Source organism: Tripterygium wilfordii, chromosome 6 (genome assembly GCF_013401445.1).
Source record: "Tripterygium wilfordii isolate XIE 37 chromosome 6, ASM1340144v1, whole genome shotgun sequence".
NCBI lineage: Eukaryota > Viridiplantae > Streptophyta > Magnoliopsida > Celastrales > Celastraceae > Tripterygium > Tripterygium wilfordii.
This window is the reverse complement of record NC_052237.1, coordinates 1,166,138-1,194,109: the sequence shown is the minus strand read 5'-3', so window position 1 is coordinate 1,194,109 and position 27,972 is coordinate 1,166,138. Positions and strand designations below refer to the sequence as shown.

Sequence of the window (27,972 nt, the reverse complement as noted above, 5' to 3'; positions counted from 1 at the left end):
GTCCAAAAAAGTTTGGAATTTGCTTATTGAACATTTTTAGACTATACAAATGATAGTTTGTTTCAAGGAATACCAAGAATATAAATCCGAAAATGAGTATTTGGCAAACGAACATAGCATCAAAGCCAAAATAATCAAATAGTATTAATTAATGAATCGGCCGAGAATGAATACAGAGCGACATTGAACTCAAAAATCAAGCAGAACTAACTTGTCTCCAAGAGAGAATTTAGAATCGAGTAGCATTGCAGCCTCTCTACCAGATTGTTTCCTTGTTATGCACACCGGGTCAGAGTAACATCTTAATGATTTTGGTTTTTTCAGGATGAAGTATAATTTTTTCAAGCATAGGGGCATGCTCAATAAAATACATGACAAATTCCATGTCATTAGTCTTCCCCACAAAGCCAACAATTTCCACCACTTTAAGACATTGATGACATTCTGGGAGTCCTTTTGGTCTACTGAGTAAATAACCTTCAGGCTCAAACCAAAATAACTGCAAGCAAAAGGCAAACTGAGTTATGTTCGATCTTCACAATTCAAGAAGAAAAACACTAAAATAATACAGTCTGTAAAAGTGTATGCACATGATGGTGTATGACAACAATTCATAATTCAAGGCAAGCAATGTGCTAAGTAAGCAACATATTTAAGTTGGTCTAGAAATAGGAAAAACCATCTCCTTGAAGACATTTGGAGAGACAACTTACTACTGATGCAATTAGATTTTCGTCCTCTATATATGCCATGTATTCCATACGGATGAATTCCCTTCAATTAATCATTATATTGCTAAACTTAATTGAAGTTCAGGACAATGTACAGCTATAGCAATTTTTATAATGATCAACTTCAAACGAATGATAGAATTAGAAAAATAAAATAAAATAAATTAGGCTTATAGGAATCAAAAAGAATAAGGTTCATTAGACTATACCATTACAATTATTGAGTATTTCATGAAGAGGGTAAAGCAAGAACATTACCTCCAGTAAAAGTCTACACAAGGAAGGAGCTGCTTTTATCAACGGAGTAAAACCAAGAAGACTGTTATCATCTGCCGCAAAAACTTTGTTCAGTCTCAAATTCTTGAGGTGTGGCAACACAGGAAACTCGATAAGTCCAATTGTTTCCTAAAGAACAACATAGACACGCATAAATCTTGATCCGACCTGATCAAGAGAAGGAGGAGGAGAAAGAGGGGGGTGGAGAGAAAATATAACAAAACATAGTTTGACATGCTAACCTTGGGTAGGCGAATAGATAGTACAAGTGTCTCTAGTTGAGATAGATAATTTAGAAGCGGATGAAGTTTACGAAGAGAATATAGCCCCCCAAAAAATACTTCAACAAGATTTGGAACATTTGCAAAAGCGATTCCAATCATCCTCGTATCATGATACTTGAAGGACAAGAGACTTGATGCGGAGAGATATACGCTCTTTAGACGTTTGCAAAATTTTATTTTCAAGTGCTTCAAGCAAAGTGATTGACCAACCACATTTAGATCAGTAAGAGAATTAGAACCTTCTATGACTAATCGTTCAAGATAGAGGCAAGTAGAGTCTAAATATTTAAGCTTGAGGATTCTCAGAAATCTGCAATCAGGGAACCCAGCAGTATGCAAAACAGGGCTAGAGAGTAGAGGGATGGCACAAACATTATTCTCGGGCTGATGGAAACCAAAAAGGCCCCGAAAGTCCATGACAAGTCGTTTAACTTTCTTTTCAAGTGCAAAGTTAAACCATCTATCAATATGGGATGTGTACTTTGCATCCAAATCAAATCTGACTCGAAACTCATCAATAAAGTTCCCCTGATATGCATCCAAAACATTATTTACCCATTTGACATATTTTCGCTTTTCCTCATATGGGTTTAGCCCTTCTTCTTGTTCCCATAAGGAATTTAAAGTCTCTGAAGCATCAAAATCCAAGCTGGGAATAGAAGTCCACACTTCACGCCAACGACAGGCAATGACACTCGTTCTTGCTGCTTCTTTCATGGTCAGGAAAGAAAGAATGGACACAAGAACTTCATCTGGTAATTGACTTATCCTGTCCTCCCCCATGTCAATCTCTCGCGTTTTCTCAATCAACATTAAATAACAAAGAAGGGAAAAATTAAGACAGCATTAAATCAGCAAAACCATGTATATAATGGCACTCGGAAGATGAATTCAACAAACAAATTAAAGCAGTAAGAAGCAGAGACATGGTACCTACCTTCTGTTTTATATTATGTTTTTTAGCATAGATAGATGTGCACCGTCCCATCATAATAAGCTTAAACATGTCTTGTATATAGCTGAAACAAATCAGAAGCAAAGAACCGTCGATAAGATTGAACAACAATAAAGATTAGGCAGCCAATAATAAACACACAAAACTGCTAGAATTGGGCTAAAAATAGAGAGATGTCAAAAAGCTTTTAGCTTTTGACGGCGGAAAATTAAAAGAGGCCAAAGAGGTTTTAATTGGCTAGCAGAAAATTGATACTGTTGTAATATGAAGACAAGTAGTGAGACTAAGATCAACAACTTACAAGGTCTGCAACTGAGTTTACTGACTAGAAACACTGCTAACAATGAACAAACTACAAACTAACCTTCTGTAACAGCTTCAACTACTTTAACAACTTCAAGACCAGCAACCACCAGCAACCAAGTAGAATAAAAACTGTAAAGAACTCAAACTTGCAGACACTCGGCCAAAGACAAGAGAAAAACTCAGCAAAAAAGATCTTCTTTTTCTTCTACGGAGAGGTTCACTCTTCAACAGTACAAGAAGAGAGTTTTTTTTGTAAAACTGAGACACCTAGACACTTCTAGAAACAATAATCAAGCCATACACGTGGCTAAATCACAGCCTTTCAAAGGATTACATCACATGACACAACCAGAAAAGTATTTTACTAAACTAATCAAACCAAACTAGTCAACACAGTACATTAAAAAACTGTTTCTATACTTGACTCATCTCAACATTCTCCTCCTTGAGCTCAAGTGTAGAAACTCCCAGCTTTGATCTGAACACTTCAAATTTGCTCCTTGGTAAGGCTTTAGTAAATATGTCTGCCAGATTTTCATCAGACCTACAAAATTCCAGCTTCACCTCTCCATTTTTCTGTGCTTCTCTCACGGAATGAAACTTTACATTCATATGCTTTGTCCTGCCATGGTGAACAGGATTGTCTGCTATGGCTATAGCAGACTGGTTATCACAACCAATGACAGTAGCTCCTTCCAATAAGAACCCCAAATCAGTAAGAATTTTCCTGAGCCATATACAATGATTTGAAGCAGTTGCAGCAGCCACATATTCTGCTTCTGTTGTGGACTGCGCTACCACATCTTGCTTCTTGGAGTTCCATGACACAACACCTGAACCAAAAGAAAACACAAACCCAGTAGTGCTCTTGAAGTCAGGTAGGCTACCAGCCCAATCACTATCAACATAACCTTCTAGAACTCCTCCTACGCCTCTTAGATACCATATGCCATAATCAAATGTGCCTCTCAAATATCTCAACACTCTTTTAGCAACTCCATAGTGTTTCTGACTTGGATTGCTCATAAATCTGGAAAGCAAACTTGTAGAAAACATGAGATCAGGTCTAGTTGCTGTTAAATACAGCAAACTACCCACCAAACTCCTATAAGAACTTGCATCTGCCCTGGCTTCTCCATCATCAACAGATAATTTCTCATTCAACACCAGAGGAGTCACAACTGACTTACACTTCTCCATTTTGAACTTTTTCAACAGATCAAGGGCATATTTCCTTTGAGAAAGGAAAATGCCTTTCTCACTCTGATGCACTTCTATTCCAAGAAAGTAATTCATCAAACCAAGATCAGACATCTCAAATTCATACTCCATCTGTTTCTTAAACTCCTCAACAGATTTTTGATTGCTTCCAGTCACTAAAAAATCATCTACATAGAGAGACACCATTAAGAACTCACTACCAGACTTCAAATAGAGAGTAGGTTCATTCTCACTTCTTCTGAACCCTTGCTGGAGAAGAAATGAATCAATTCTCCCATACCAGGCCCTTGGAGCCTGCTTTAGACCATATAAGGCTTTCTTGAGTCTGTAAACCATGTTTTCTCTCTCAGCAATCTGAAAACCTTCAGGTTGATCAACAAATATCTCTTCTTCTAATACACCATTTAGAAATGCAGATTTGACATCCAAATGGTATATTTTCCAGCCAAAATAAGCTGCCAATGCAATCAACATTCTAACAGTATCAAATCTTGCAACTGGAGCAAAAGTATCAACATAATCAACTCCAGCTTGCTGAGAATATCCCTTCACCACAAGCCTTGCTTTATACTTGTGTACCGAGCCATCTGGATTCAGTTTTGTTCTGAATATCCATTTGACCCCAATCACCTTCCTATTCTCTGGTTTTTCAACAAGCTCCCAAGTATTGTTTCTATTAATTGCATCAAGCTCCTCCTGCATTGCAAGTCTTCATTCTTCATGCTGAACTGCCTCAGAGAAATTTGAAGGCTCTTCCAATGCTGCATTACACTTTTCATAGACTTCTGCCAGAGACTTTATTTTCCTTGGAAGAGACTCATCATCTGACTCATCATGATCTGCCACAACTGAATTTTTCATTTCATTAGACCTGCCAACATCTGCTTGCTGCTGAAAATTCAAGGTAGCTTTTTCAACTCTTTTCTCTTCCCAATTCCAATATGCAGCTTCATCCACTATCAAATCTCTGCTTACAGAAATCTGATTAGATTGAAGACTATAAACTCTATAGCCTTTAGACTTTGCAGCATAGCCAAGAAGAATTCCCAACTCTGCCTTCTGATCCAATTTAGTTCTTTTGACTTCTGGTACATGCATATAACAAACAGAACCAAACACTTTCAAGTGCTTGGCAGTTGGCTTGACTCCTAGCCATGCTTCAATGGGAGTTTTCCCTTCAAGTGACCTTGTTGGCAGTCTATTGAGCAGGTAAACAGCTGTATACACAGCTTCTGCCCAGAACTTCTTTGGAAGCTTCTTTTCTGCTAACATACACTTGGCCATCTCAACCACTGTTCTATTCTTTCTCTCTGAAACCCCATTTTGCTGAGGTGAATAAGGAACAGTCAAATGGTGATCAATCCCCATCTCTTCACAGAATGCTTCAAAGGCCTTGGAAGTATACTCCTTGCCATTATCTGACCTAATGGTCTTGATTTGCATACCACACTGAGACTCCACCATAACTTTGAACTTCTTAAACACTGAAAACACTTGAGACTTTTCACTGAGAAAATAGACCCAAGTCATTCGTGTGAAATCATCTATGAACAACACAAAATACTTATTCTGTGACAAGGATGGAAGACTCATTGGTCCACACAAATCAGTGTGGATCAACTCTAACTTCTCTTTTGCTCTCCATGATGAAATAGAAGGGAATGACTGCCTATGCATCTTCCCATACTGACATGCTTCGCATATATCATCACTTAACTGAATTTCAGGCATATCTCTCACCATATCTTTATCTTTCATAAATTTCAGAGAGTTCAAGTTGTAATGGCCATACCTCCTGTGCCAAAGCCAAGTGTAATCCTCCTTCAAGCTGAATGCACAATGATTGACTACATTGAAATTCAAAGGAAAGGAATTCTCCACCATCTTCACTCTTGCAATCTCACAGCCAGAAGAATTAAAAATTGCACATATCTCTCCTTTGAAATTCAAACTATAACCTTTCTTCATCAATTGAGGGACACTAAGCAAATTTTGTTTCAAAACAGGAATATAGAGCACATCTGATATTGTCTTCATACCTTTCTTCGTGTTTACTGAAATTGTGCCTTTGCCCTCTGCCTGCACTATCTCTCCATTTCCAAGCTTCACTTTGGTTCTGACATTCCTGTCCAATGCTGTAAATAAACCAACATCCTTTGTCATATGTGAAGTGCAGCCACTGTCCACTAGCCAAACATTCTTTTCTTGCTGCTGTGAAGCATCTAATGCCATAAACAGATGATTATTATCTTCCTTCTGTTCATTTGAAAAATGAACCTGCTGTGTAGAAAAATTTGATGACTGATTATGATTTTGCTTGAATTTACAAACCCTCTCTACATGCCCCATCCTCTTACAGTTTCTGCACTGAATCTGTGGCTTTCCATACTTAACCCAACACTTGCTTTCTGAGTGATTAGTTTTTTTACAATGAGGACATGGAGGATAAGTAATTCTTTTGTCAGGCTCACTTGGTTTGGATGAACTATCACCTGATTTAGATGAACTGTCACATTGCTTGCTCTTACTTCCCTTCCAAGTAATCTGCTTCTTACCATCTTTTCCAGAAGAGAAAGATGGCTTTCCTTTCTGTTTGGCCTGAAAAGCCCCTTCCACAGTGCCTTCATTTCTGAAATGGGTTCTTTGTTCATGAGCCTGTAACTTGCTGCACAACTCAGAAATTGTCAGTTTAGAGAGATCACAAGACTCCTCTATTGCTGATATTTTGGCTTCAAATCTTTCAGGCAAACTAATGAGAATCTTCTCAACCACTTTTTGATCTTTCACATCTTCACCATAGATCTTCATTTGGTTTACTAGTTCCTGCAGCTTTGAGGAATACTCCTTCACAGCCTCATCATCCCTCATTTTTAACATTTCAAACTCTCTCTTCAAAGTGAGCAATCTCTGTTGCCTCACTCTTACACTACCTTGAAACTCCTCTTGCAAAGTATCCCAAGCAGCCTTGGCTGTTGATGCACCTACAATCCTTGGAAAAATACTCTCATGGACTGCAGTGTGTATAAAGGTGAGAGCTTGAAAGTTTTTAATCTGACTTTCAGTAAACTGCTTCATCTGAGCAACTGTAGCGTTATCTGGTGGCTCCAATTCATGCCCCTCTTCAACAATTTTCCACATATCTTGAGCCATGAGGTAAGCTCTCATTCTCACAGCCCAAAAATCATAATTTTCACCTGAGAAAACAGGTGGTGGTGGTAGATTAACCTTGTTGGTTGCCATGAACTTTCACAGAAGCCTTAATTTTAATCAACAACTAACCACAGGCCGTTAAGAAACAAAAGCTTCGATACCAATGTTGTAATATGAAGACAAGTAGTGAGACTAAGATCAACAACTTACAAGGTCTGCAACTGAGTTTACTGACTAGAAACACTGCTAACAATGAACAAACTACAAACTAACCTTCTGTAACAGCTTCAACTACTTTAACAACTTCAAGACCAGCAACCACCAGCAACCAAGTAGAATAAAAACTGTAAAGAACTCAAACTTGCAGACACTCGGCCAAAGACAAGAGAAAAACTCAGCAAAAAAGATCTTCTTTTTCTTCTACGGAGAGGTTCACTCTTCAACAGTACAAGAAGAGAGTTTTTTTTGTAAAACTGAGACACCTAGACACTTCTAGAAACAATAATCAAGCCATACACGTGGCTAAATCACAGCCTTTCAAAGGATTACATCACATGACACAACCAGAAAAGTATTTTACTAAACTAATCAAACCAAACTAGTCAACACAGTACATTAAAAAACTGTTTCTATACTTGACTCATCTCAACAGATACTCGATCTCAGCCTTAATACATACCAAGGTTAACTGAGTACACTCTGTGTGCAATTGAAAAGAGTCCTAAAAATTCTAAATAGTCAATAAGATTGGATTATCTGAAAGGTTTTCCGCTCTAGATTTGCAAAAAATAAACCAAAAACTGATGTGCTTCGGATAAAACGTTGCTTTAGACACGAGAAGGAGAGAAACTGAGAAATAGTACTTACCAATACAGTCTGGATTCATAGGGAGAACTGTATGACCTATCTCCAACCAGAATCCCTCTTAAAGTCTTGTTCTTGCCTTTCAATTCTAATATCAGTTCGACCTCTCACAGTCTTCTTCCTGCCTTGGAATCCCAATGTCAGTTCGAGATTGAGGAAACCTGACCGTTCTGTTAGTACTTAGTAGGTTATGATCAAATGACATTTTTGCCCATGCCAGGCCATTATTTTATTATTTTTTTCCTTAAACGTTTATATATACAAAATTGTATATTTATTAGGACCAGCGTGTACAAAAAAAAAAGAGAAAAAAATTAAAATTCATGGGACAAGTCAAAGGGAGTTCCTCATTTTAAGAAGTAAAATTCTATATGTTCCTAACAATTTCTTTCATAATCGACCATAACAGTATTATCTTTCATAATCTACCATAACAATATTATGTTATCTAATTACTTATCTAATTACATTTAATTTTCGTTATTATCTTGTCTAATTATATTGACTTTTGTTATTACTTTATCTAATTACACGAGTTGTTATCTAATTACATTCACTTTTGTTATTACCTTGTCTAATTATATGTTATGATTGAATTTGTTAGACATAGCCATTTTACAAAGAGAATATAACCCTCCAAAAAATACTTTAACAAGATTTGGAATACTTGCAAAAGCGATTCCAATCATCTTCGTATCATGATACTTGAAGGACAAGAGACTTGGTGCGGAGAGATATACGCTCTTTAGACGTTTGCAAAATTTTAGTTTCAAGTGCTTCAAGCAAAGTGTTCATGAAGGTACTGGGTTGAGCTATGTGTGGGCTTGAGCTTTGTGTGTAGCCTTTAATCATAGAGTTGTACATGAAGGTACTGGGTTTCGCGAATTTGGGTGAACAAATTCTCTGCATATTCGATGTTATGTTGGTGATATGTACGGGAAGCGGGTAATTGACCGGAGGTAAGGGAGTTGTTGAAAAGACCTTTTGTGATGAGTTGGAGGTAAGGGAGTTGTCGAAAAGACCTTTCGTGATGAGTTGACCGTGGATTTGGAGGATTTGCCATGTCGTTTTTGAGATTCGAAGAAGGGAGAGAAGTGGGTTCTTTGGGTGGAGCGTGGATACAGAAGTACCAACCAATTCTTCAAACTCCACAGGGTTCATGGAAGGTTTTGTACGATTTACAGAGGTAAAACATCACTGTTCCTTCAATAACTTTTAGTATTTGCCCGTCTATTTATTGATGTTCTTCGCTTATTCCTCTGTTGGCTTCACATGACATGTCTAAGAGTTGCTGCTAAAAACTTGACATCCTACTTTTTGTAGTACCATGACTAAGCTTCACGAACCTTGCCGTCTAAACTTATATTTTCCACCGTCCCATTCCATTCATTTAGCTACTTTTGTCTTTTTTGTTATGTTATACAAGATTATTCTACATGACAAAAATAAGCATGTGCATGAATTACTGATGTCCATACAAGTTATCTTACCTACCGTCTCTTTGTTTTTACCCGTTCGGTCAAAAGCTTGAAGTGGATAAATTTGCGGGGTGGGGGATTGGGGCGGGTTGGGAGGCATACTTGCCCCCGTCCCACAGCGTGTTGAGATTCTTTGTCCCGTACCCACCCCGCACAAGCCTCGGGTAGGGGAAAATCAGCTCAGGGTGGGTCGGATCGGGACGGGACAGGGAGAAATTGTCATCCCTAGATGTAACTACTTACCAGAAGATGTGGAGAGTTAGGTTGTACAGAAGCTATATAATGAAAAGCCTATCATGAGGTCTGGTATATGTTTTGATACCACTCTTATTCTGCATTCACTTCTTTAACTACCGTCTCTTTGTTTTTAGCCGGTCAAAAGCTTGAAGTGGATAAATTAGAAAGATAATCATCAATTGCTATAAAAAAAAATCATTAGTTGATTGTGAAATTATTCTAGCTGTATGTGTACTTGACGATGAGCATGAGCCGCACTTGGCTGACCACTAATTACACCTTAACTATTTGGTTTTATTTAACCAACTACATTTGTTTAACTAACTACATTTGTTTAACTAACTACAATTGTTTAATTCTTATCTTCATGCATAAAACGTGAATCAAAACAATTCTGAGTTCCTATTGGTTTTGTGGTCCTTAAAATATGTTTGTCGACTATGTTGTTTAGAAAGTCTTTTTGGGACACCTGACCTGCATATGACCTCGACAATTGCCTGGAACCTGACAGTTGAACTAGTTAGGACCTATATATGTTTTGCTTCATTACACCAAGAAATTCATCACTCTCTCTTCTCTTTGACATATAGAAATATAGTCTAGCTCTTGCTTGCTTGAATTGAACAACAATAAACGTCCTTGATCACCTGATTGATGACGAGCCTAATCCCCTGTGGCATGGAAAGAATGTGTTACTCTGCCATTTCTCCCTCAAAATTTGGAACCAAAAGTTACTCAACAATTCCACTTTCCAAGTTATGTGCAGGCAGAAGCAAACAAGTTCGATCAAGATCATCTCTCTTTCTTGCAGCTATGAAGGGTGATCAACGGAGATCCGCTAATTACCATCCTAGCATTTGGGAGCCAGAGCTCATTGAGTCCTTCAACTCTACATACACTGTAACTACATACATGTGTACGACTATACATTTGGACTTGACTTGTGACATTACTTATTGATTTTTTCTTTTCTGGCAGTGTGAATCTCATGCAACCCAACTGGAGGGATTGAAGCAAGATGTCAAGAAGTCGCTTTTGTCCATTTCAGACCCCGGTGTACTATTGAAGCATGTTGATTCACTGCAAAAATTGGAAATAGCTTACCACTTTGAAGAAGAAATCAACGAGGCCCTTAATCTTATTCACTCAGAACAACCGGAGGATCTTTACACAACTTCCTTGCAATTTCGACTCCTGAGAGAACACAATTTTCCAGTCAGCTTAGGTGACCACATCTCCACATACCAAGTTCTGATTCTTTTTGCTTTTTCCATTTAATGATAAATTAACCTTGATTTCAATTATGATTAAAAACAGCTGTGTTCAACAAGTTCATCGGCAGAGATGGAAAGTTCATGGATAGTCTAAGTGAGGATGTGACCGGGCTCTTGAGTTTGTATGAAGCTTCACATATGAGAAGGAACGGAGAAGATATTTTGGAAGAAGCCTGTGATTTTAGTGTCACGAAACTAAAAACATTAGTGGGGAGATTGGAGAGTGATCTAGCCGAGCAAGTGCAACTCTCACTACGAACTCCTTTTAGGTGGAGGGTGCCAAGGGTTCTTACAAAGAAATCCATTGAAATTTACCAAAAGAATGTTACAGAGAACCTAAATTTGCTTGAACTAGCCAGATTGGATTTCAATTCAGTACAGTGTTTATATCAGGAAGAGCTAAAGGAGCTATCAAGGTAACGCATACTTTCAAATTTCAATCCATAAGCATTTACTTCGAAGTCAAGATAATGATCAGTTTTATGACATGATTCAACAGGTGGTGGAGAATGCTCGGATTCAAAGAGAAGCTAAGCTTTGCAAGGGATCGATTAATGGAAAACTATTTGTGGGCATTGGGGATTGTCTTTGAGCCCCATCACTCCAAGTGCAGGATTGGCCTTACCAAATTTGTATGCATATTGACAGCAATTGATGACATGTATGATGTCTATGGTTCGTTGGATGAGCTAGAAATCTTTACAGGAGCAGTGAAACGGTACCTATAATGCGAAAATGAATTTATCTTTAGAGTTCATGTTGTTGCTGAAGCTTTTTTTAATCACTTTTGGACAATTTTCTGCCTGCAGATGGGATCTTAAGGCCATGGAGGACCTTCCAGAGTATATGAAGCTATGCTACTATGCCACGTACAACTTTGCGAACGAATTGGCCTATGATGTTCTTAAAGATCATGGTTTAGATACCCTGCCTTACTTTAAGGAAGCAGTAAGCTATCTAAGACTCATGTTGAGTTTGGCGTTGCTTAAGGTTTGCAAGTTTATCATTAATCATGTTAAGATATTTGGTTATGGCAGTGGACCAATCTCTGTGGAGCATATCAAGTAGAAGCAAAGTGGTTTTACAGTTCTCAGACACCAAGTATGGATGAGTACCTAAAAAACGCCTGGATTTCCGTGGGAGGTCCTGCTGCAGTAACTCATGCATATCTACTGCAAGGAGAAGGATTCCCCATAACAAAGAAGTCACTTGACTGCTTAAAAGATGGTTCAGAGCTAATCTACTGGTCATCCTTAATTACTCGACTTAGCGATGATTTGGGAACTTCCATTGTAAGCATACACTCCATTAATTTTCTCTCTAGACTCCATAGACTTTTATGTTTTTCTCACAAATTTTGTTATCCATCAAGGCTGAGAGCAAGAGAGGCGATGTGGCGAAATCTACGGACTGCTACATGATTGAAAGAGGCATGTCAAGAGAAGAGGCTGAAGAGCAGATAAAGGATTTGATAAGCCAGTCATGGAAAATGTTGAATGAAGAGAGTGCCAAAAGCTACCTCCCAAAATCAATGGTGAAAATCTGCTTGAACATGGCACGGACCGCGCAATGCATATTCCAATATGGGGATGGTATTGGGACATCAACAGGTGTAACAAAAGATCTCTTAACATCATTGATACTCAAACCAATCCCCCATTGAGGTGAAACGTCACTATTTCTTTATCCAGTGGTGAAGAATGAGTAGTTTGTCTTCCTGATTTAATGAGTATTCAGGAAAAAAGAAATGATAAACAAGTCAACTCCCTGATGGTTATGGGAAATATCAAGTCATTGAAATTGAAGTGTTTCTTTTGTTTATTGTCACATTGAGAATTCTTTGTGGGTTAGCTCTATCAGAAAATAAAGGCTACCTGAGATGATAAGGTATATTTGTTCACAGCCACTGATTTACACTTGCAAACAAGTCTCCCTGATGGTTATGGGAAATATCAAGTCATTGAAATTGAAGTGTTTCTTTTGTTTATTGTCACATTGAGAATTCTTTGTGGGTTAGCTCTATCAGAAAATAAAGGCTACCTGAGATGATAAGGTATATTTGTTCACAGCCACTGATTTACACTTGCAAACAAGTCAACTCCCTGATGGTTATGGGAAATATCAAGTCATTGAAATTGAAGTGTTTCGTTTGTTTATTGTCACATTGAGAATTCTTTGTGGGTTAGCTCTATCAGAAAATAAAAGCTACCTGAGATGATAAGGTATATTTGTTCACAACCACTGATTTACACTTGCAAGCAAATTAGCAGTGCAATAAATCACTTGTCTTACATTCCATGATAGAGCTTCATGTCTGTAAAAGTCATAGAGAGTACAAATTACTTTCCTTCTTCCTTGAGAGCAGCAGTGGCAGAGACGTAATATGCAACACTAAACAGAGCATGTACAAAACAGAGTATGCCTCCAATAGAAAGGAAATGATGGTGTGAGAAACCACAGGAAGCCTTTGACTTGTGGTTGGACATTGTCCCTATAACTAGCATCGACAATCCAACGGCCAATATTAGCCTGATCAAACAAGACCAAAGTTAATAAAATTCAATAAAACTTATTAGAATCAATTAAACATTTGAGTATATGGGTTCTTTTCACATACCAAGAGAAGCAGAGGCAGGCCATAGAGAGTTGCCTGTTTGGAGAAGCTCTTTGAAAATCTTCTTGGTTGCAAATACAGAGACACCCACCTAGCAAATTAGTAATAACATGGGCTAAAGCTAGAAGTACTGCTGCAATTAACCCTAGTTTGAAAGCATCTTCACTTGGCTCTCTACACTCAAATATCCACAACCTCAAGTGTTTGACCTGTTAATCAAGACAAATTAAAGAAAAATTAGAAAAAGAAAACAATGATCAACAAGATTATGTATGGTTGATATATGACATATTACCTGGTTTTGTGCAACTTCTGCTTGGATGCCAAGAATCCCAGCACCTATATCCATGGCTACAATCAAGAGACAAACCAAAACACCACCTAGTTTCATCATTTTGTTTTTCCAGTGTTGCAAAATGGGTGTCAAGTAGGAGAGAAAAACAGAGCTCTCTCTCTCTCTCTCTCTCTCTCTCTCTCTCTGTTTTGGTTCTAAGAAGTGGAGAGAATGGAGCATGTGAAGCAAAGTTCAGGGCCTTGAGAGGGATTGATGTCGAGAGTAGTAAAGTGTGTTGGAATGAGAGTAGCTGGGGATAAGCATGTTAAAAAGCTTCTTTTGTCTAAACAGGAAAAGTTTATTTTGCTTTTGGTGTCTTCTTTACCTTCTTTTTCTTGTCCACTGGATTCCTTTGATAGAGGAACAAGAAAAGCAGGGTATAAACCAGCTCAATGGTTTATGGAGGAACGTGCCTTGGGCATCTCTACCCATGGCCCGTATTGAATCTGTGGTTAATCTTTTGGGGGATTTTTACTCTCGTTGCCAATATTTTGCATAATTAATCTTTTGAATGACTGAAACTTTGACTTCCCTGGCTGAGATGAACCCGCTTTTTGGGCTCTGGTTCCCATTGGGTGCTTCTTTCTTAATTTCTTTTATGGTTTGTGCACTGACCGAGGGCATTGAGCTGTGCGCAAAATTTTTAGTATTTAGGGAAATCATGGTTTCACTGTCGTGACAAAGCGATTATGACCTAATGGGATGCTTAACCTCCTACAATTTCTGCACCATCATCATCTGATTCATTTCCAATATTCTACTTGTCACTGCTCCAAGGGGAAAAGGTTGCATAAAGAACATGCTACGCCAAAGCCATGAGCAACTAAAAAGCCAACCTTGATTATAAGAGGCGAAAAACAGCGGCGATGCAATACAAACACAAGTAAAATTGTCGTCCAAGAGACACCGAGGAGAGACGCATAATGAACCAAACAACAGCAGATTGCACTAGAACTTTTCTTACCTTTCATTTCTTTTACTTCAATTCAGATTGGGAAAAAAATTTGTTTTCCTACTTGATAAATGAATTACAAATTACAAGGACTAACAAAGAGCTAAGAGAACAAGAAAATGAAAAACTATACACATGAATGAGAAAAAGCAGCACAACGAATGATGTTTCGGAATGATCCGCAACTCCCACTGTCATAAGGGGCAGCTGCAACTAAAATTGAGGAATCACTCCAAAACACTAATAGAGGTTGGTTGATAACCCCACTACTGCTTCCTAAAGACCCCCAACCCGGCAAAAAGCTCACCGATCCCACGTGGCTTGAAATACAGCAGGTCTGTGCCTTAGCCATTGCACCATCTCCCTATCAAGTGAAGTGTTATTCAGAACAGCATCTAACATTGGACTACCAAAAACTTTTTGAGAATTGTTGAACGACCAAATTCGATCCTTGGGCCACGGTCTTTGGGGCTGCTTCTCCTGTGGAAACAACACAATTGCAACGGATAAGCAACCATGCTAGCCAAGGAGCAGGACACATTCAAGGACCTTGAATCCAAGATATCATGACAATCTCCCCTCGTCTCTCAGTAAAAGAACAGAAAATGATCCCTCTCCATTCCACAAAATGATTTCAGATACACACAAATCATAAGTAATTTAAAAAGCTCTCCAAGCAATATTGAAGCAAGAGGTTATGATAATGAAGAAGCAAACTGGATGATAACGCCCTTAAAAGTAGTTCACGCAGTGTAACTTAAGAGTGGGTTGATGATTAAATTTAAAATGATAACATAACTGTGTATTAGACTCACCATTCTTGCCAGCATAAATTTCACCGTCTTTGGGCCATAGACACGCTGCGGAGATGGCTTCTGAACTTTGGCATAGAAAGAACCAATCTCAGGTAATGACATGCAACCCTGACTTGCTCTAAGGAAGCTATTATCTGGCTCAGAATTAGTCTGGATATGCCAAAAAATCAGTTGTCCCAAGCAATAATTCTCACCATATGTCTTACAAAACTCATGTAAACCTGCACCCAACTTATCAGCATACTTGGGGCCCAGATCCAGGGGACTAATGTATACTGGTTCAGAAGTTACGGCTTTGTATTCCTGCATAAAAATATTCCAAGATTACTGAGAAAAAAAAGAGCGCAATATGATCATGTGGGAAGAGAAACTTGTCAGAGGATGAGGCTATCACTCACCCGAACTCTAAAAAAGCACTTTGTATAAGCATAAATATGGATCAAGTCAGCTGCAGCATCATGTCGAGACTTGTATGTACATGGAAGATCTCGAACTGCATCCCTCAACCTTCAGCAAAAGAAAGTTTTAGCAAGTTATATCAGGTCAAAGACGAGGAAAGCGTAAGCAAAAAAATGCATGCTGCCTACCATAATAAAGATTTCTGAAGTCCTATCTGAATGTCGTTGGAACCTGATGGATCATGTGCATGGATCTTCAACTTTAAATCCTTGAGTATGTCTTCCTCAACATGAGGAGCCATACACTGAAGAAGTTGCTCAACCAGGGAGCCCTCTCCATTCCAGAGGAAGGAGACGGCTTCTTCAGGACTAAGCTTCTCCAGTGGAGGTGGAGCTTTCTTTGGGTCACCAAACACACGTCTCATTACATACCTCACCTGTGAAAGGGTACAAAAATCAAATTTAATACTTTTTTTTCATCTACTAGAACAGATATATAAAAGCTATACTTCATGAAGCACAACTATGTTTCTCTTGCTTTCCGCTCCTTTTAAAGAACTAGAAATTCTGGAAATAAGCTAAAGATTCTTTTCTTTTTTGAGTAAGGAAATAAGTTAATGGTTATGAGTAATAACTCCAAAAAGTGATAAATTGATAGAGTGAATCCTAGATCTTTGACTTCAGGTGTTCAGAATTATCCATTCCTTGTAATACAATGGACCACCATAAAGATGTACACATAACAATTACAAACCAGCATAGCATATATATCAAACGCGACATCATTCTACTTTCTTATAGTCAGTACTAGCACCTGATATAAAAGATACATCTCAGTAATACAGAAACTAGAGATAAACTAACCTTGTCGAGAGTAACAGCCAAATTTTGAAGCCTCTGGTTGTAGACACCTTCTGCCTGTAAAATTAGTAATCCGGAAAGTAACAGTAAGAATAGTCCCGTAAAACTCCCTAAAATTATTTTTTGACTGCAGCATGTCCGAGAAAGTGACAAGCACCCAGAAAGAGATAGCATAGGCAGCACTACCTGAACCTCGGCATCACTTTTCTCAACCTCAAGACATATTTCCGTAAAATATTTTCTTTTTTCTGCTATATTATGCCTCAGGATTTCTTCTGGAAGCTTTGTTCTTTCCAAGTTTATGAACCTCACCTTCATTAAAAAAGGAAGTCAGTAAACAAAGATTTGTGAGATGTTAACTGCAAAACTGAAATAAGTAGGCAGCAAGCACACACCAGTCTAGCTGAAAATGCAACCACCCAATCCGGCAACCCACCAAGCAAACAACTGCCAAGACCAGCTCTCCCCAAGTCCAGGTAATCCTCTTCAGATACTGAATTCAACTCACAAGCTTCTAGCATTAACTGATAGCGATTCAGTATACCGTGCCACTCCTTCAATACCTGATAGACACATATACCCAGACAAAAAAATATCAATGACTTTTGAATCTTATAATAGAAAACAGCCATAACCCACTGCAATAAAAATCCACAAAGACAAGATTTGTGTGGTTAAAAATATATTAATTTCAGAACACAGGCACTGCAATCTGCACCTTTTGGAAAGCCCCTTCGCCAGTAAGGTTTAAGTAGCTGCCCCGGCAAACTTGGGAACCACATAAACAAACAGAAGCTTCGTATTCCTCCTTACTCTGTTTATGAAGTCATCAGAAACCATAAATTATAAGAACGCTGTTTTGCAAGAGTGTAAACTTGGATGACAGGCAGAATACACACCTCTGTTACTGAATTATAATCAAACGTAACTTCCTCCCCATATCGAATTTCACGCACAGTATAAATCCCAATCTGGTATTGACCATCTACGGCAGTGACTCTGCATTCAAAGAAATGGTACAAATAGAAAATAAATACTAAAAATCTTGTGACTTTTAAACAAGAATGGATGCACAAAACTTGACACGATCAAAGAGTAATACTCCAACACAAATTCCACCCCAAATTGATTTAGCAGCACTGAACTTGAAAGCAAATAATCTAGAACTGCTGAAAACTTAATACCATGCCCAAACATTCTAGCAACTAAAACATAACAAAGAACTATCAAAATGACATACAAATGTGGAAAATTAACTGATCTATAAACCATAACCTATGTCATACAATTTATATTTGCTCCAAATGAATTTGGAAGACGAATAAAAGAGTTTGTATTCCAATAGATAGTGCCATTCATACTGTTAAGGCAATCTGAAGGTGAACGTAAACAACACCCGTGCACAAGGCTCCCGCAGTAGGCTGGGTCGGAGACAGGCAAGATGTTCGCAGATCTGTCTCCCACATAATAAGGGGAGAGCTTGTTTGCGGAAATTGGACATGTGACCTTTAGGTTGCACTCCTGCAACTCTACCACTGGGCACATGTTCGCTTGTGAAGACAACATGAAAATAAACAAAAAATAAAAAAGGACGACATACCTAATGCCTAATAAAGGAAGACTCCCATAAAATCATGAAACATCACTTACGGAAGGAAAGACCTAATATTTAGCCTCAATCAAGTCAACGATTATCAATTCTATTTATTGTAATTATCACATGCCTAGTGTGCGAAGGACAGTTCCTACCATATGTTCTTGTTGCACTAGGGGTTTCTCAAACCTTTTCAATGCCAAAGCAACCTAGCTACGTAAATCATAAATCATAAATGTGTTGACGAAGAGGGCAGAACACTCACTTAGCTTCACAATTAGGCCTGCATGAATGACAAATTCGACTTGCATAATTTGCCTTATGCATCGCATCAACAACAACCAAATCATACCCATCAGCATCCCCCTGCAAAATTCACAAAAGTTATAAATGCTTAGACTGGCAACTAAAACAAAGCACATCAATTTTACATAAAGGGGAAAACACCTTTGGCCTCTCAAGATAAATGTTATAAAATTCTGGAGCATCTTTGTTGTCTTTTTGCAAAGATCGAATACCATCTTGCTTCTCAAACCATTTCCAAGCAGGATAAACCTGAGAATCATTTTAAGTGGAAAAGTACACATATAGTCAGAACAAACTTTATCATCCTAAAACTCAAAGGAATTAACTGTAAAGCAAAAAAGACAGTAACAAAATACAAACAAGCAATCGCAGTTTTACATGGACATGCAATTTATTACAGTCGATGTTGGAATCCGACAGCGATTATATGCACCGACAACAAAACCAGGCTGCAGAAGCTTCCTCAAAGATTTTGTTTGTCATTTAGTAAATTCATTGGGAAACGCTTCAAAAGTAAAAGATTCGAAAGATCTGAAGAACAATGTCTCAGGCAAAATATCCTCATTATGCCACTTCAAAAGTTTTTGCAAGGTTGAGTATCAAGGCTTATCCACCACATTGAACAGGTTGGATCAAAAATAATCTTGTGCATGGGAAACCACATGAAACATAAAGTCTTCACTAGTTCACTGTTGTAATGGTATTATAAACCCAGGGGAAAAAGAAATGTTTAGGAAGTAATTTGATTAATTTTGATTGGATGTACAAATCTCAGGTTTTTTGTACAAGACTCCCGCAGTGGGCGGGGACAGGTAGGATGTAGCTAGGCAGACCTTACCCCACATAATATGTACAAACCTCAAGAAATAAAAATAATTATTTAGGCAGTTATATCATAGGTCAATTCCCCAGCCATTACAATGTACTTTTTCGCACTCTCAAATTATTTTTAGAAAGGGTAAATTCAATTAAAACTTTTGCGCAACAGAAGGTAAGCATTACATTCTCTTTACTATGTTCCTAAGAAATCAGAAGCAGAGAGAAAGATATCCAACAAACAACCATGCAACCATACCTCTCCCAGGAACTCAACAACAAAATCATATTCGCCAAAACCCCCTTCCTTGTCGCAAACAACACCAAGCCCCTAATCAGCAGATCACAGAGCAAACAATCAGCATTCAAAACAGTCAATGAGTCAAGAAGGTATTACATACCAAATTAAGCAGGACAAGGAAAGACAATTACAAACTCATGCCTGACAGGAATCATGTTTATACCTTTCTGTAAGCAACATATTTATCATCAGGACGACTGTCTATGGCTTTCAGTATGCCATGACACATTTTCACCATTCGCATGTCACAGTCCCCAGCTGTCTTTTCAATTTCTTCTATAATAGGCCTCAGTGGATATATCATCGGAGTGTTCCCAGTACCAGTAAATTTCCTAGCTTGCCTATTAAGAGTACGGAGGAGCACGTCTTCAATGAATAATTGCTTTTCCGGTAGAGGCCAATGTAAATCCTCCGGCATGGAATCAAGCAAAAGATTATGAGTATATGGATCAATTCCATAAACTTCTTGTTCTATAACTTCATCCCCAAGCTGTTTCCTAGGTTTATAGTCCTTGACTTCAGGAAGTTCCATATCCAACTCTTCTAAGCCATTTTTCTGGGCATCAAGCTTCTCAGCATAGTCCTCTGGCAAAGAGACGGACATTTTCCTCCGTACCTCCTCCTCATCTGCTACTATTACATATTGATCAATCACTTCATATTTCCTAGTAACAGGAGGAACCAAGCTTGCTTTCGTCATGCGAGCCCCCCACTCACGTTCATCAGTCAGAGGATCAAATCTGTCATCTGCTGTTAAGTATCCATCTGCCCTTGACTCCCCAGCTTGACTTTCTGATCGCAGATCCAAATCACTTTCTGTATCTGAGTTAGTGTTCTCACTATCACTCTTGCCATCTTCAGATGACCGATCAAGGTCATCAGAAGTTTCGCTTCCAGAGTCTAAAGATTTTCTATTCAATTTGGATAATCTCCTTCTGATTTCTCGATCAGATGCATACTCTCCAACATCAAAACCACCATTCGACAAATTTGAGCCGTTAGTCCTGTACTTCCTGTCAGCAACTAATTTATCTAGCCTCTTCTTATATTTTGAGGAAGTGGAGCCGGACCCAGCTGACAAATCATCTTTCCACGACTTAATCATCTGATCTCTTTCATACGAAAATCTAGAACTCTGCTCTAACCGTGTGGCAAGTTTGAGGAAGAGCGTAGTAATGCGATTCATGTTTCCAGCACCACGACTTTTTGCCCTACATCCACGCATTTATACAAATCTTAGTTATGCATAATAAACGATAAACAACTAGTTAAAAAGATATGAAAATGACAAATCATTCTTTAAGGGCCATGACTCATGAGTGTAGGAAAGATTATAACAAGATGCACGTATGACAACAATCACCACACAAGCAAATGCTGCTAAAATCCTTGCTTCTCCCAAACTGGATGAAGACCTATCTAATTTCCTACTTGTCTAGATAAGAACTAACGGAAGATACCCTTTAGGGATAGGGGTGCGAGGGAAAGCAATATACAGCAGAACAGAAGCCACACACAGGGTGCCTATGGAACAGTAACCCTCGAAAATAGTGGACTCGGGGTTCATATACAATTAACCGATATATATCTGTTTCCCAATTCAATTGCATAATTTACACCAGAAGATGTGCAGATTGTGACAAACATTAGCTTCAAACCCACAGATGTCCTAATAAGTTACCATGTCTTGCAAGGTAATAAATGCAGGCTATGTGCATACTTACTTGATTGCATCCCTGCACATTCGACTGATGTCCTCCTTGACAGCACTTAATCCATGGGTAATATAATAACCATTCTTCATTCTATCCTCAATTTCTGCCACCTGATCACCAAAGAGACTATTTAATACAAGAAACGAAGCAAATACAAAGAAAATGATCTCCAGTACATAAATTATGATCAGCACTTCAGCAGTACCTTGGGCACAAAAAATTCAAATGTATTTTCCTTCATAATGTCCTTCAAACTAGAAGCAAGAAATCCCTCTGTCCTCTTATAGCTACTTTCAGACTTTTTGATCGCCCATTGCCTGATACGAGCATCCCTAGATAGAATAGCTGAGGACCTTCTGGCGTCAAAAAGTTTTGAACGCTTATATAAGCTCCGACGAAACAATTGATTTGCCGAATCTCTCTTATCTACACTGTCAAAATAATCCTTCAGCTCCCCAAAATCATCCATACGGTTACCAAGAGCCCTAGGCCTATATAGGGATGGAGTTTTCTCAGTGATCTGTTTGAGATTCCTTGTCTTCAAATTCAACTCCTCAGGGACCTTTGAGCCATGCAAAGTTCGATTCTTGAGCCAGTTGACATCTGGGAATTTGAGGGCCATCTCTTCAAATTGGCCACAACCTCTAACATCTATTGAAGATAAACAAGGAAAAGAGCAGAGAATATCTTCAAGCATGCCAGAAGTAATGTTTGTGCAGCCATTGAGAACCATTGTATGTATCCTTTCTTTGTTATACCCGCTCTGCAAATAAAACTCAACTTAAAACCAGGAGAAGAGCAAGCATCTAGTAATACCAAACATATATATCAAGAGAGTAACTGTTCTGTAGCGAAAAACATATATAATAGCCTACCATGATATTCCAGATTATGGAGTCTGTGCAGCTAGCACCAACGGATGATACATCAACCTGTCTTGAAATACCCCTGTAAAACTTGGCTGCAGCCCTCCAATGTTTACAAGTCAAAGAAGCCAAGGTAACAGATTTCATGTCAAATCTCAAAAAATGAAATACACGGGCCAACACATAACCATCCAGTAAACCCCAACTCCCTGTCTCTGCTTCAGAACATGAACTCTTTTCTCTGCAGAAAGTAGAACCACTGCATAAATCGTCAAATGTTGTCTCATCCTTTTGACCAGTTTGCAAATCTTCCTCCATTTCATAGTCCTCGTCACTTTCATCAACTTGTAATCGGGCTCTTTTACCACCTCGTTGATCAATTTCTGTAGTTTTCAAGCCCCAACCATAAAGTTAAAATGATTAAAGAGACAGATAAAAGTGAAGGGGAAAACATATTAAAACAATATGTAAATATTAGACTATCATCCATGTATGGAAAAAAAATAAGCAAGCTATGTCACCTAGCCATTGAAGTAGCAACAAAACTGCATATGGAATCACTAGTAAAACTCAATGAAACAAACAAAAATGACCCTAATGGAAAGCACTTAACCATACCTGATTTCCTGTATATATGATTTCCAGTCTCTTTCTTTGGCAGTGTTGCACTGAGCCATGGATCTAAAACCTTGTTTATAGCTGCAGCAAATTCCCGGCTCTTGTATGATTTCATTACCAATTCGTGCAGCTTCCCACGGGTATAACCAATGAACTGCGGATGCATGTTATGAAATGAAATGGAACTTGTGTTACTTTCACAAGGAGCAGCACAATGCAATTTTGTAGGCCCAGAAGAATCAGCAGATGGTCCAACATTCTCCTGTTGAATCTTGACAGTGGCTTCAGAAATCTTTGCAGCTCGAGTAACAGGCACACAAATATTATCAAATTTTCTGTGCACACTACTATATTTTTGGATAGTACCCTCATCTACCAAGATCTGGAGCTCTGAGAATGAAAAGGGCCCTTGATCATGCCCAGCACCATCAAGATAGTACCAGTCACCCAAATGCAATTGCAAGTCATCAACAGTGCAGAGACGGTCTTTGGGTGTATTAATAGAAGTGTCCGACTTTGACAAAGCCAGTGACTCTTGATTAGTAAGAGATTTCAATTGAGAATCGCCTTCTGCCAGTGAGCGCTTGACATCAATGGTAGTAGAGAAAGTCCGAACAGACCTTGAAGAGTACCTCTCTTTTCCTCCTCTAGCTTTGCCTCGGGGCTCTGAAACCAATGAACCTTGCTCCTTGACCACCAATGAATTTATCCTGACAACCGGTAGCATGGTTCCCTTCATTCCCCTCGGTACAGCAGGTTCCGGACCAGAAAAGGCCCAAGAAGGAAGGTCAAGCTTTTTGCTCTGACAAGGATAAGATAAATCATCTTTTTGATGCCATCGTGGGTCCTCATTCCCAGACTTCGGCATCTGGCACAGTGGGTAGCCGTTGTTCAGAACAGGTTTCTTTCTAGAAAACTTATCTTGCGTGCCTTCATCATTTCTTCTCCAGTCACCACCATTGCATGGCCATTGGCCAGAAAACCACTCATTCAACTCATCACCGATAAAGCCAAAATCCTTGCCAGATGAGTCTGTTAACCTCAATTCAGCAGCTTCTTTGGTTTTGACATTCAAATATCTCAATGCTTCATCACTCTTTTGATTATACTGTTCACCATTAATAGATTGACGAGAAATGAGACCTGTAAAACATCATGGCACATCAAAAAGGAGTCTCGTTAAAGCTGACTTCACTTGATCAATTAATGATTAATCAATTAAATGCAACGCCTATGGACATGTACCTTCAGAGTTATACCAGCCTTCCCACTGAGCACGATCAAATGTCACTTGCAAAGCCTCTGCAGCATGCAAAAGGAATCAGAAATATCCCAACACAAAAGGTAAAATGCAGATACTAAAAAAACTGTTTGCTAAAACAAAGCATGGGAAAATATAATTAACAAACAGCATAGTAAAATATAATTAACAAACAGCATAGTACCCTCAACAGTTTCGAGTTCCCTGCCAGGGATAACAGTTATTCCTCCCACCAGAGCTCCAACCCTTTCATCAATGCGAAGATCTTCTAAAGATTCATGTGCAGCTGAATTGTCATCTGGGTTAATGGACAACTGGGGCAACGTGACAGCAGCTTCCTCACCACAGTGAACACCAGATTTCCCAGCATCACCAGTATCTGCCAGTAAATTGCCAGGTGCTTCCGGGGGTCTCACGAGCTGCGTTATAGTGTCTGATACAACGGATGAAAAATTAACAGTTACAATAGGCGAGACAGCATTTTCAACAGTTACCCATCTGTCAGAATCTAAGTGCTTGATCAAGTGATCTGACACAAGTAACCCCTCTTCCACAAGTTGCTTAAGTTCACATAATTTTGAAGGTCCGCATTGAACCCCCAAATAATCAAGGTAAATCCATTTCCCCTTAGAAGAATCAGGTACCAAAGAGACATGAGGTGGCGTATCACATATATCCATATCTTCTTCCATGGAAAGCAGCTCCTCGTGGGGACCTCCATTAACATTAGTAGACTCTTCACAAATGCTAGGACTTTGAGACTCCTTTTCTTTGTGAGACTCAGAGTTTTCCTTTTTCTCATCTAATCCATCAAAACTACGAACTCTGCTTCTATCATGAGATTCTTTAGCTGAAATTTGTAAGTCTCTGCCACTATGATAGCTCTCAGTGAGCTTATCTTCTTGTTCTTTATTACTTTTTTGTAGATTAAGCTTCTCACTAGCTCCACTTTTACGATTTGCTTCTCGACAATTGTTAGGCCTATTATAGTTAAGGGGAGACTTGGCCATAAAACTTGGGGTTCGATCCCTGCGATCATGATATCTACCTCGATCATGCGGAGAACGCTCTGAACGAGCAGGACTGCGATTTCTATGATCATAATGGCGGCTGCGATCATAAGGAGATTTTTCATGACCATATGGGGATCTTTTACGACCATAAGGGAGTCTCTCACGGCCATAAGGTGATCTGTCCCGACCATATGGAGATCTCTCACGACGAACTGGACTCCGCTCCAGATTATCATCATGACGAGCCCTGTCATGTGGGGACCGCTCAGAACGACCAGGGCTACGCCCATGTCGGTCATAGAATACTCTAGAAGATGAAGAATCATGATGCCTAGACAAAAGCTTGTCCAATGAAGCAATTTTGGAAGAAGAAGAGTTCCTGTAGAACCTTTCCACAGAATGCCGAGAATAATGATCTGAATGGGAAGAGCGTGAGCAGTCATCGGAGAGCCTCCTGCTTTTAGAACCTGTATAATCCTCATAGTCTCCATAATGCCTGCGATCACTGATATCAGAATCAATACCATAACGCTTCAAGCGGTTACTAGAAGAGTACTCTCTCCCATGGTTCTTTCCATTGCTATATTCATTCTTATATGGACCATCCTCATCCACGATTTTTGAACTGAGCCTTGTATTCTTCTCTTGGCCACTCTCCCACTTATAGGAGCTCCTACTGTGCTGGCTCCCACTTCTGTTGAGTTCTTTTCTGCGATAAATGTCCTCACTTGAATACTTCCCAGAAGGTGGTGTATGCTCTCTGCTAGCATCAAATCTTCTAGACCTACCATAACTGTACTCTTCCCTGGCTAAATCCCCCTTATGCCATCTATCTGGAATAAACTCTCCTTTCTCAATTTCGTCTTTGGCAACTTTCCAATTAGTCATTTCCGCCTTCTGAGGATCAGCTTTCCTGTCCTTCTCCAGGACCACATCACCCTTCTCCAGATCCCCTCCTTTTCGCCATTTCCCTGCAACAATCTCACCTTTCTCCGGTTTCTCCCCCTCCCCTCCTTTTCCCCCTTTATCACCAACTATCTCTCCCTTCTCAATCTCGCTGCTTCTCACCACCTTGTCCAGAACAAGCTGCCCATTATCCGGCCACTTCAAAGTCCCTAACTCGCCCTCTTCCACATCTTCTTTCTGCGCCTTATCCACAGAATTCAAACTGCCTTCTACTTCCTTCTTCGTACTCTCTTCTTTCCCTGTAGCTAATTCACTTTTCTTCAACACTCCCTTCTTCACAGGAACCAGTCTTTTTATCTTCTTTATAATCTTCTTCTTTGGTTGTGTATCTGGGAGCTTAATAGACTTGGAATTGAGCCCATTGCTGGTACTGTTGCCGTTGCCATTACTGCCTCCGCAAAGCGCTTTGTCTGCAATTGGAAACCTCTTCATAATATGCTGCTGCAAAGGCATGCATGCAACACCCCCATCGCCCATGGAAATCCCCCGTCTAATCCTGTGATTCGGAACCCTAGTTCTCCCCTCTCCAGGGGCTGTCGATGCTCATGCTTCAATCCGCGTCCACTGTTCAGCAGTCGTTCCAATTCAAAAACCCTAGTTCACACAAAACCCAGAAATCAACATTAAAGCAATGTAGGGTTTCATAACGGAGTAAGCGGACGCATACAAATAGACAACCGCAAACACTCAAATCAAATGAGTATTGCAGCTTAACCCTAGGGTTAAAATCTTAAAATCAAAAAGAAAATAATCTAAAAGAGAGAGCGAGAAAGTGATGGAAATTTACCAGGGAAATTGAAGAACTGCGATGGCAGATCGCGAAATAATCTGGGAGCTTAGACTCGAAGAGCGCTCAGAGAGAGACTCGCTCGTCAATCCAGATCGAGAAGAAACAAGAAGTAGAGAAAATTTTCGGATTCTTATCTTCTATGTATCCCGAATCCCTTTATTGCTATATCTCTGAGTTTCTATGTCCGTCGTTGTGGTGTTCTTGGTCTGAAAGGCGAAACCTTCGTGTTATTTTCTTTTCTTTTATATTTTATTTACCTCTGAATTTTTGTTTTACTATCTTAACCCTTGGCTCAAAGTCTATTTGGATTTGGTTTTTTCCAAAACCCAACTAAATAGTAGTGGATAAATAATCAGAATAATTGGCTTCGATCCCTAGATTCATAAAATTGAATAGAATACGAGGTAATAAGAGCTCAAGGGTTTTCTGTCATTTCGCAATAACGGTGGTACGCGTTGTGGTTTCTAAAGCGGGATAGGGCGATTTAAGTAAAATACCATATATTTTGGCGCTCAAGTTGAGCTAAATATTTACCAGAACTCCTTCACGAGTCACTAGCCCCAATACGGGATTCGGGAGGCCTTCATCGCGCTCTCGAATTGGGCTATTTAAAAGAAAGTCACAGTAGTAATCATCATATTTTCATTATTTTGTATAGCCCAAACTTGTTGGGATTCCTCGTTTTCTGAATAATTATATGGGCTTGATGCCCCGTACCCATCATATATTATTACTAATACTCTTGACTTTTCTAAATACCATTTAAATATCTCCATTTTTTTATCGGGAAACTTAAAGCCCAGCCCAGCGACAACAGATTAAAATATTTATTTAAGGCAACTGGTGGATCAAAATCAAGTCCAGAGTTGCAGTCTGCCAGTTTCGGTTGAGTTTTTGCTTCAGTAATTAATCATGCTGATGAATTATTCCCTTGGCTTCACAGTTTTGATATCCTTGGAGGAAACAGGCAATCTGC

General features: G+C 39.1%; 4 protein-coding genes across 5 annotated transcripts; 1 reads left to right on the top strand and 3 right to left on the bottom strand.

Moving 5' to 3' along the window:
* Positions 1–33: 33 nt before the first annotated feature.
* LOC120000079 (F-box/LRR-repeat protein At3g58900-like) lies at positions 34–7,943 on the bottom strand. The gene is made up of 5 exons (XM_038847953.1): positions 7,791–7,943; positions 2,229–2,310; positions 1,250–2,092; positions 990–1,136; positions 34–499 (listed from the first exon to the last, which is right to left on the bottom strand). Exons 2-5 carry the CDS (start codon positions 2,295–2,297, stop codon positions 290–292), a joined length of 1,269 nt encoding a protein of 422 aa, XP_038703881.1. The 5' UTR covers positions 2,298–2,310; positions 7,791–7,943; the 3' UTR covers positions 34–289.
* Positions 7,944–8,468: 525 nt separating this feature from the next.
* Positions 8,469–12,895, top strand: LOC119999797 (probable terpene synthase 9). Of its 2 annotated transcripts, none has more exons than XM_038847549.1 (8): positions 8,469–8,973; positions 10,269–10,402; positions 10,481–10,727; positions 10,820–11,192; positions 11,276–11,494; positions 11,586–11,724; positions 11,814–12,068; positions 12,149–12,895. In XM_038847549.1, the coding sequence occupies exons 2-8, from the start codon at positions 10,316–10,318 to the stop codon at positions 12,437–12,439; spliced, it is 1,611 nt and encodes a 536-aa protein (XP_038703477.1). In that variant the 5' UTR covers positions 8,469–8,973; positions 10,269–10,315; the 3' UTR covers positions 12,440–12,895. The 2 variants fall into 2 exon arrangements, with proteins under 2 accessions (XP_038703477.1, XP_038703476.1); XM_038847548.1 differs by having other exon boundaries at positions 10,259–10,402.
* Positions 12,896–12,986: 91 nt separating this feature from the next.
* LOC119999798 lies at positions 12,987–14,038 on the bottom strand. The gene is made up of 3 exons (XM_038847551.1): positions 13,686–14,038; positions 13,394–13,599; positions 12,987–13,305 (listed from the first exon to the last, which is right to left on the bottom strand). The coding sequence occupies exons 1-3, from the start codon at positions 13,902–13,904 to the stop codon at positions 13,116–13,118; spliced, it is 615 nt and encodes a 204-aa protein (XP_038703479.1). The 5' UTR covers positions 13,905–14,038; the 3' UTR covers positions 12,987–13,115.
* A 610-nt stretch (positions 14,039–14,648) lies between these two features.
* On the bottom strand, positions 14,649–27,219 carry LOC120000774 (histone-lysine N-methyltransferase ATXR3-like). The gene is made up of 20 exons (XM_038848888.1): positions 26,994–27,219; positions 24,412–26,800; positions 24,212–24,268; positions 22,967–24,109; positions 22,358–22,731; positions 21,688–22,245; positions 21,492–21,592; positions 19,931–20,978; positions 19,726–19,797; positions 18,792–18,899; positions 18,610–18,710; positions 17,650–17,749; positions 17,469–17,564; positions 17,146–17,313; positions 16,937–17,062; positions 16,754–16,807; positions 16,079–16,326; positions 15,890–15,998; positions 15,492–15,794; positions 14,649–15,156 (listed from the first exon to the last, which is right to left on the bottom strand). The coding sequence occupies exons 2-20, from the start codon at positions 26,681–26,683 to the stop codon at positions 14,980–14,982; spliced, it is 7,215 nt and encodes a 2,404-aa protein (XP_038704816.1). The 5' UTR covers positions 26,684–26,800; positions 26,994–27,219; the 3' UTR covers positions 14,649–14,979.
* Positions 27,220–27,972: the final 753 nt, after the last annotated feature.

What these genes read in the sequence shown, in the direction of transcription:
- LOC119999797 (XM_038847548.1), top strand. Translation starts at nt 8,947, where the DNA reads ATGGAAGGTTTTGTACGATTTACAGAG. An exon ending in TTTACAGGAGCAGTGAAACG is followed by an intron (nt 11,495 to 11,585) that starts GTACCTATAATG and finishes TTCTGCCTGCAG; the next exon opens with ATGGGATCTTAAGGCCATGG. An exon ending in TGCCTTACTTTAAGGAAGCA is followed by an intron (nt 11,725 to 11,813) that starts GTAAGCTATCTA and finishes TGGTTATGGCAG; the next exon opens with TGGACCAATCTCTGTGGAGC.
- LOC120000079 (XM_038847953.1), bottom strand. Translation starts at nt 2,297, where the DNA reads ATGTTTAAGCTTATTATGATGGGACGGTGCACATCTATCTATGCTAAA. An exon ending in AACATAATATAAAACAGAAG is followed by an intron (nt 2,093 to 2,228) that starts GTAGGTACCATG and finishes ATGTTGATTGAG; the next exon opens with AAAACGCGAGAGATTGACAT. An exon ending in TGTGTAGACTTTTACTGGAG is followed by an intron (nt 500 to 989) that starts GTAATGTTCTTG and finishes TTTTGCTTGCAG; the next exon opens with TTATTTTGGTTTGAGCCTGA.
- LOC119999798 (XM_038847551.1), bottom strand. Translation starts at nt 13,904, where the DNA reads ATGCTCCATTCTCTCCACTTCTTAGAACCAAAACAGAGAGAGAGAGAG. An exon ending in CAGAAGTTGCACAAAACCAG is followed by an intron (nt 13,600 to 13,685) that starts GTAATATGTCAT and finishes CTTGATTAACAG; the next exon opens with GTCAAACACTTGAGGTTGTG. An exon ending in GCCTGCCTCTGCTTCTCTTG is followed by an intron (nt 13,306 to 13,393) that starts GTATGTGAAAAG and finishes TTGTTTGATCAG; the next exon opens with GCTAATATTGGCCGTTGGAT.
- LOC120000774 (XM_038848888.1), bottom strand. Translation starts at nt 26,683, where the DNA reads ATGGGCGATGGGGGTGTTGCATGCATGCCTTTGCAGCAGCATATTATG. An exon ending in GGAACTCGAAACTGTTGAGG is followed by an intron (nt 24,269 to 24,411) that starts GTACTATGCTGT and finishes TGCATGCTGCAG; the next exon opens with AGGCTTTGCAAGTGACATTT. An exon ending in ATGTGCAGGGATGCAATCAA is followed by an intron (nt 20,979 to 21,491) that starts GTAAGTATGCAC and finishes GCGTGGATGTAG; the next exon opens with GGCAAAAAGTCGTGGTGCTG.